Source organism: Rhinolophus ferrumequinum, chromosome X, assembly GCF_004115265.2.
Source record: "Rhinolophus ferrumequinum isolate MPI-CBG mRhiFer1 chromosome X, mRhiFer1_v1.p, whole genome shotgun sequence".
Taxonomy (NCBI): Eukaryota; Metazoa; Chordata; class Mammalia; order Chiroptera; family Rhinolophidae; genus Rhinolophus; species Rhinolophus ferrumequinum.
This window is the reverse complement of record NC_046284.1, coordinates 114231589-114240572: the sequence shown is the minus strand read 5'-3', so window position 1 is coordinate 114240572 and position 8984 is coordinate 114231589. Positions and strand designations below refer to the sequence as shown.

General features: G+C 40.1%; 1 protein-coding gene across 1 annotated transcript; it reads right to left on the bottom strand.

Annotated features, from left to right (window-relative positions):
• Window positions 1-7731: 7731 nt before the first annotated feature.
• LOC117025555 (mitochondrial import receptor subunit TOM5 homolog) lies at window positions 7732-8263 on the bottom strand. Its single transcript, XM_033111466.1, has one exon. The coding sequence runs from the start codon at window positions 8215-8217 to the stop codon at window positions 8062-8064; it is 156 nt and encodes a 51-aa protein (XP_032967357.1). The 5' UTR covers window positions 8218-8263; the 3' UTR covers window positions 7732-8061.
• Between the last annotated feature and the right edge of the window lie 721 nt (window positions 8264-8984).

Genomic DNA, 8984 nt, shown 5'->3' with positions numbered 1-8984 from the left:
AGACAAATATCCAGATTCTTAAGCCCTTGTGGCCATGGTGAGGAACGTAGACAACCATAGGCTAGGACCATGGGAGCTGAGGCAAGACTGAGTGAGTATAATGGACAGAGTCAGGAACCAGCCAGGCCTACACAAGGGCCCCGAAGTTCATAGTCAAGGTATAGGTATGGGTCTCGAGATAAATGAGCAATCCAGGGGTGGCTGCCCGAGATCTGGAAAGCGTCCATTGGATTGAACAGTTAAGAAGATCATTTGGTCACTTTAATAATTTTAGAGCAATAAAAGAAGTCATTTCAGAGCCCTAATAGGAAGGCAACTCTGATTGAAATAGGCTTAGGAGTTGGAATGCAGGGTCTCTGCTCCCGCTCCCCGCACAAGAACGCAGGATATGGCGAGGCCGAAAAGGAACAACGGAGCCATAGACAGGGGAGTCACACCACTATATTCTCGCTGGCAGCTGGGTTGGGGACACAGGAAGCAGGAGCCACATGACCCGCAATCTGCTGTCAGCTTCTCTGCCAACCAACCAACCCCCTAGCGTAGCCACGGCAGTTATATTAGTGGCCAATGGCTAACCGGTTACAGCTGATGGCCACCCAGCCACAGCGGATGGCCATCTGATTACAGCTGATGGTCACCTAATAACTGAGCCAGCACCTTTCCACGTGAGGCCGAGAGCCTGGAAACTGCTGTCTGGGACTCTGTCCCCACAGTCTTTAAAAAGCGGGAAGTGGATACAGCAAGTTTACTCTGTTCTTGTGAAAATGTGATAGCTAGAGGTGATTTGGGGGAGTCTGCCAAGGCTTGTTATAGTTTTAAGATAACAGCATCTTGAGTATCTTTAAAGGCTATAGTGAAGGATCCAGGCTGACCATATAAGACAAAGAAATATTGGAGGAATCCATATCTTTATTCTACCGGAGATGGGAGGGAAGGGACTCCACAGAGACAAGGGACAGCAGAGAAAAGGGTTTGTTTGTACAAGGAAAAAGGAAAGGGGTGCCCCCTATGAATACAGGAAAAGAGCCAAGGGTCGGGACTGCCTTAGTAAGTTTGTAATCATGAGGTAGGAAGTTGTGGGAGCTCAAAGCACAGAGCCTCATTTCCCTCTGTGTCGTCTGGATAAGACAAGATCATCTGCCGAGTGATGGAGTAGACGGTGGGTTTAAAGATGAGGCAAAGATTTTTGTTTTGTTTACTTTTTTATTTTTGCAAATACATATACAGTGATCTCACTAAATCGACTTAGTAATTCTAATAGTTTGAGGATTCTTTTGGATTTTCTAGATACACAATCATGGAACCTACAAGTGATAGATTTATGTTTTTCTTCATAAAAGGTGTGCCTCTTCTTTCTTTTCCTTGCCTGATGGCATTGGTTACAGCTGGACTTATATTAATTCTTTTGCCAGGGATTCCCACACCATGTGAAGACTATAAATTTGGGCTCCATGCCTTTATGATACGCGTTTAGGGTTTTAGTTTCTCCAGGAGACTTCCTTTTTCTCACCCTAAACCACATCTGGGACAAGACTGCTTCTTTCCTAGGCCCACAGGCAGAGGATTCTAGTTACTCTTACACACAGGAGCAGCCTTTCCTGGGGGGCAGTGTTAGTCTGGGATTCTAATGTCACACAAACCCAAGGACACCTCTCTTGGGTTGACAGTCCTAGTGTCCCATGGTCCTCCCGTGGTCCTAGCTTAGAATTGTCTACATTCTTTGTCACGAAAACAAGGGCTTAGGGACCTGGATATTTTTCTAGGCTGTGGATGTTCAACTTGAGCCCTGATGGCTGCAGTTTACATCCAATCCTTTGGGCCACCAGAACATCGGCTTGGATGCTATGAGTTCCCTCTTGCTTTCTTTTTGCCACCTGGTGACTTCCCTTTCTTATTTCCAGTTCAGCTCTGCAATTATACCTTTTTAAGTACACTGTAGTGAGGCAGGACGGGCGTTGGGGCCTTGCTACCGGTACTCTAGTGGTCCCTTCATGGTGCAAATTACAAAATTAAATGGTTTTCTTCAGGAGCCCTCAACAATCCAGGTGGAAAGATGGAAGAGCAAGGGTTGCATTTATCCTAGTCTGGGCTTTGTAGGGCAGGCAAGACAGAAAGACAAGGGAAAAAAGTACTGAGGATACTGGCGGGAGAATGCTGAAATGATGTACTGTAAAGTGTACACCGGAGAGGGAAGGAAGTGGGTTTACGAAGCGGAAGGGGAAAGGGACCGGCTCAATGAGGTAGGCGAGCCGACGGTCTAGGAATAAAGGAGATTGTGCTCCGAGGTGGGGTAACGGAGCTTACGCCTTAAGAAGCACGTTGTTTCCAGAGGAGCTCAAGACCATGGGAACAGCTTACTAAAGTGGAAGGTGGGCAAAGGCTGCTGGAATTTGGTACTGGCCGGTGACGCTTCAGCTTTTCCCACCTACCATCCTGTCTTCCAGACTCAGGTAAACCATTTCCAACCCTCACAGTCATGCCTGCAAACGGTATTTAAGCCAGTGGTTACCAAAGTGTAGTCCACGAGCCTCTGAAGGCAGTGTTGCCTAGAAGGTGTCAGACTGCCTGAGATTGCATCCTTCCCTGATCCGTTTACCTTGGACAACATCCTCCTCGCTTTCTTCATTTCTAAAACGGGGGTATTAGTGATACCTACCTCACAGGGTGGCTGAGGAGTAAATGAGGAGTAAATGAGGCAATACGTGTTAAATGGTTGTTGCTGGGCCTGGCACATAAGAAATGCTCAGAAAAGGTCAACTGCCACTCTTAGAGATGAGGAAAGCATGCTGCAGAAATGCAATCGTTTCTTCAGTTCTTAAAGAAGACAAACTGACTCCAAAATTTCATTCTTTCATTTAAATGAAAAGCTATTTGTTTACTGGTGTCTTCAATAAAGTCACTAAAATTTGGTGCTCGTACCCTAAAATCCACCCTTTACCTGAGTTTCATGGGGACTTGAAATCCTTCCTGGACAGGCGTTGTCCCCACCTCCAGGAACATAGCAAATCCCTCTGCACATTTGCACATGCTGATGACATTCCCCCAGGTTTGAGGAAGGATACTTTGTTTTGGTGCATTATCAGTATGTCTCAAGGTTGTTCTTGTTCTTGCTGTTGAGGTATTAACGATAATTTAGATTCACCAACATCAATTTAATTTGGGAAGGTTTGTTAGGCTAACTGCAGTGGGTGGTGAAACATTTTGCAGCCACAGTATTTGGGGCCCATAATGTTGCAATCAATGGACATTAAAATGCATACACATTGAAGTTTATCATTCCCTACTACCACCGTCCTGGTAGCTCTGCAGATACTGAAAGGAAATTATAATTTGAGAAGGCTGGCGTGTTTGAAACATGCTAACCTCCCCACCAATACAAAAGAGCATGTATGTGGTGATTTCCTACAGCAAATATTTTACAGACATTTAACTTGGAAATCCCATGCTGTATAAATCAGAAAGGCCTAGGTAGGTTCAGAGAGAAAGTGTACTAGGTGTACACGGTCACTTTGATTCTTACCGAAACACAAAGGCCAGACACCCAGTTACCTGGTGGCTGTGCTGGGCCTAGAAGTCAACGGTGGTGGTTGTCAGTCTGGGGATCATTTGTGCATCTCACAGTGTGGCTTGACACTTGGAGCTGAATTGAACTGTGATGTCTTGTCAACATAAATAATCCCTCAGCTGGTGGAAACCTCAGGGGGCAGGCAATTCTATGTGAGAAAAAAAAAGACTTGGAAAGCTCAAATCCAAATCCATTCTACCATATAAATTAACTGATTTCATAGCGTATGTTTTTGGCGCAAAATATCTTTTACTGAGCACTCACGGAATGATAATCTCATTTTCCAAAGGGTTATCTCTGAAAACATAATCAGCTGAAGGAAATTTATCTCTTCACATAAATTAATTTTGCAGACAATTTTTCATGAACACCTCCACTGAAGGCTAACACTAAATGAGATACACTTATGCTCACAACCATAATTTATCTTGGTTAGTAGGCATTTTTGCTCTCTGGAGGGAATTTTAATCTTCTGTGGGAGCAAAGCCACTTGGGAATGAGGAAATATGTCAAAATGTCAACAAAGAAAATAAATAAAAAGAACCAAAGAAACCACTTTAAACTAATTTGAAGATAGAGGGACTATGAGAAGCACTGGGGTAAGTTGCCATTTGCAGGAAATGTGGGGGTGGGGCTCTATCTCTGTGATTAATTCTATGTATTACCCCCTGACCTATGATCCCCTTGCCCTCCTATTTATCAATTTCTTTGCTCATTGTTTTAATTGATATCTCCTTACAGAAATCGGGAATCCCACCAAACCACCAATTTTACTAGGAAGACGTAGAAACCAGGTCGTTAAATTCAGAAATGCTCTCATGCCAATTGATAAATAGCTGCTGCCTGATGCCCCCGAGTCCTCCCGCCCCCGAGTCCTCCCTCCCACACTGATCTAACCATCCCACGTCTGGAGAGCCCCAAAGGTACTGCCTGGGCACTTGGTGCCCACTGGCCTTCCAGTTAGCTCACCACAACTCCCATGCACCAGCGTCTACTTTTATGTGTCCTCCCAGCCAGAGAAGATGTCACTTCTTCAGCTGAGAAGATGTCACTTCAGTCAACAACAGTGTTGGGAGCCAGCGGACAAGTGCCCAGTGCCCATCTAATCCTCAAGGCTGTGGCCCATCATTGCAGGCTCGTACTCCCTTGGAGTTGCCCTTGAGTGGCCACCTGTGGGAACTACGTCTTCCACAAGGTACCAAAAGGTTATTAGATATTTTGAATACCACCTCTGATTGAAACCATCTCACTATTTTATTTGCTCCAAAATGTTGCCTTTCCTTGACTACAATACCATTCTGTCTGTTTTCCTCAAGCAAACATGTGTCCTCATTCCCTTGTCCCAACATGAAAAGTCCATATGAACTTTCTGCAATGGCTGATTTCACAGAAGAATCTAAAATTGCTTCCAATCTCCCTGAAGTTCTTTTCTATGTTTGCATTTCCAATAAGATGAACTTGGGCATGTGCCTGCATCAGAAGAAGGAAGAGAACGAGGAGGAAGAGGAGGAAAAAAAGATGCATATTACAATTTTAGTTGTCAGTGGTACCACAATAAAGCTGATATATATATATATATATATATATATACACACACACACACACACACACATACATTTACAATGAGGGGAGAAGGTGCATGAGCAATTTGGTTCTCTGAGTTCTCTTATTTTTCTCCCCCACCCCCACCCCCATCCATTCACAACTGGCTGAAATGCTGTGAAGAAAAATTCCATTTCATTAAATATATTAATAGAGGAAAGTGGAATGGCATAAACAATAAGCCCTCGGGTATTTGGTTAAAACCAAGCTATTTTTATTAAAGATAGTGTGCCACACAGATTTAAGCAATTATATATGTTTATGAAATCCTTTTGTCTCACTCCATAATTCTCCCTCTGGTTGGGTATTATTGGCTATTGTAGATTATGGCTAACTATTATCCCCTTAACCTATGTCATTTTTAATGTCTGGTTTCCTAGACTACAAGGTGTTTCAAGAACAGACTGGTTGGGAAGCTACAGAGTCTAATCTTTTTCGGGATTTTTTCCTTAAAATGTTAACATTAATATCTTGCTTAACACAATCAAAATAAAATGAAATATCTATTCTAGAGCAATACAAGGACCATAGATGGATTCTTTTCTGATCATCTCCACTCTTCCCTTACATTGCTTTGGATCAACATTTTAGTTTTGCCTTGTTTCTATGTCCATGATATTAATTAATATTTTTATAGTTAGTTCACAATATCAATATTTTAGATTAGCCCATATGTTCATAAAAATTTTAATCATCACTCCTTTTTGCATCTTATTCCATTGTAAATTCAATTACTTCTTAGTGAATTACATACTTAATAGTTTCAGTGAGAGTGTATGAATAGTAGATTTAACTTTTGTTTCTCTGAAAAACATCTTTCTTTGACTCTCATTCTTCAATGATAGCTTATTTGAGTAGAACACTCTGAATTAATCACAGATTTATACCAGCATGACAAAGATTCCATTGTATTCTGGCTTCTTTTGCTGCAGTTGAGACATCTGCTATCAGTCTGTCTTTCTTTCATAGATAATCTGGTTTTTTTTCCTCTCTGGTTTCTTTTAAGCTTTTATTTGATTTGCCATTTGGTCACTATGTGTTCCTGTGTGGATTTACTTTGTTAGTCATTTTTACCGAGATTTAATTCTCGAAAATTTTTGGCCATTATCTCTTTGAATACTCATCTTCTACATTCTCTCTCTCTTATTCATATCTACTTCTGGAACTTCTCCTAGGTATATATTTGGAAGTTCTCATTTACTTTTCCATCTCTTTTAACCTTTCTTTCATGTTTTCCATCTCTAACTCTCTGTGCTACTTTCTGGGGAATTTATTCAGATCTATATTCTAGTTTACTGTTTCTCTCTTGAACAGTGTCTAATAGGCTGGTAAAGTTGTCCATTAAGACTTTAATTTCAACAAATACATATTTCAATTCTAGAAGTTCTATATTTTTTTAAAAATCTGCCTAGTTGTCATATGAAGGTACTTATTCATTTCTTGTGTTTTCAATTATTTCTTTATGTCTTAGATCATTTTAAAAACACTTATTTCATAATGTTTAATAATTCTGGGGTTCTAGTTTTGCTATTTGTTGTATCTGCTAAATTTTGCTCTTAATGGATTTCCACTTTTTAAAAAAAAAAATTGTGAATTCACATTCAGTGTCATTTTATCTGTGAGAATTACATGTTGCTTGAGTTGAAGGTATGGTGCTCTGGAGAATTTTTGTCAGGAACCTCAAGACATTATCAGCCTGGACCACATGTTTTGTCTGTTTCTTGAGTTGGGGATTCTCTTTTTATATAGGTAATGTAAAAATTCAAGATCCAAATTACAAGAAGGCATGACCATAGTTACAAGTTTTCAAAAGAATTTTCTTTCCCCACAAGAAACTAAAACAAGATAGGCAAATATTCTTATTGTCTCCCTGTGACAGTTGATCATGACAGATTCTTTTCCAGTAAAACTTTCATTGAGCTTATCTAGAGTTCCAAGTTTATGACCATCTCGGTTCCATCTCTCTACTTTGAACAGACCCAAGTCCTCCTTTCCTGTTTCTACATGGCCTTCAAAACCCAATTTCCATCGCTACTGGGACTGGCAAGCCCCCACCCCAGCCTTTCACCTTCCAGAGACTGTCCGAACTTCAATTTCTGTTTGCCAGTCTTGGGTTGAGGGATGGGTTGGTTTCTCTCTAGTTTTGTCCTCTGCAAGGATTTCCTTTACTTTATTGTGAACTCAGCTATATATTTAAAATGAAGTTAGTTATATGTTATCCAGTATTTCCGTTTGTTTTGAACTGGGAATGTTGTCTGATCATATAGTTTGCCATAGTGTCACAAGTAGCTTTTTATGCTCATAAGTCATAATTGGGTTTCAATTATAATATTTGTCTGAAGAATAAAACAAAATTTACTCACATTGGGTTTGGTCCAAACAATATTTCTCTACCTTCAAAAGAGCTTTGCATCTAAGGGAACATCAAGAGTAGGTACTAGGTTGTACATATAGTTAATTATATGAGAGACTAGCATTCTGAAAAATTTATTGAACCATCACATTAATCTGATATAACTATAACCTCAGTTATTCTCGTTATTTTTTATTTTTTTTTTTTGCAGACATAATTCCCTTGTATAATTAATATTTGCTAGAAAATGGAGTTTGACATTATTTACAATTACACCAACATTCATGGAGGCTGAATATCACAGGTATTAAGGGCATACTATGGCCATAAAACATCTTTCATACTTCCCAAATAGTTTATATTTTAGCTACGAAGGTCAGTTACCAGAGCCAAACTTGTTCTTAACAAGTAGAAGTTTTATGTCCATTCAGTCAAAGAGTCTCTTACATCTTTCTGGGCCTATTCATTTGCAGATTCATTTGCGGAGTAGAAACTGGAACCAGGTTCTTCATATCACGCATTCACATGTGATGTTCAATCTTTATATGCTGTCCAATTTCTTTAAGATATAAGGAGTGACTCGCAGCAGGGCCACGTAGATAAGGAAGTTCCGTATGGAGGAGATCACATCTTCGCGCATCTTCCATTTCATCTCCTCCGGGTCCAGCTTGGGTGCAAGGCCCTCGATACGGAACATCGCGGCTGTACCCCACCAGCCTCCAGCCGCCGCGCTCGGCTCTTCCCAGCGGCCGCCTCGCGCACGGAACTAGGCTCTATTCTCGTTATTTTAACTCAATATATAATATGCTTTAAAAATATAGGGCTTTGACACTCAAATATTACCATAGCTATCTATAAAAGTAACACAAATTTTATTGCTGAGCAGTTTTTATATAGTACAACTCCCAAACTATTGTTTCTCCTAGACAATAATTTTGCAGTGACGTCTATTTGTTCTTCATTTACAATTAATAGGCAAAACAGTATTTCAGAAATGGAGTTCCTTGTTGCAATCACTGCCCAGAAATGTATTAAGTTTCTGACATTGTATTCATACACAGGGTATAGGGATCAAGAATACCAAATAGCTTCTGCCCCCAGGAACAAAAGCAGAAATGACCCAAAATAAAACCTTCTTAAACACTGAGCTCCAAACTAGTTTGCTGCAATATTATTCCTACCCATATATATGTAGAAATGTTTCCCAAATTCTGCATGCCTTACATAAATATTTGACTTATATTCAATATATAATTAATATTTAATATATAAATATAATATACATATCATCTATATAAGCATGCAGAATTTGGGGAACATTTTTATAGCCTTTGCATAAGATTTGAAGTTTCATGGTTTCCAAGCCCTGTGCTCAGAGATAATAGTGACAAACTCAAATAATGTTCAAACACTTGAGATTCTTTTTCTTTCTCTAAAAATAGCCATAGTATTTTTTAACAGCTA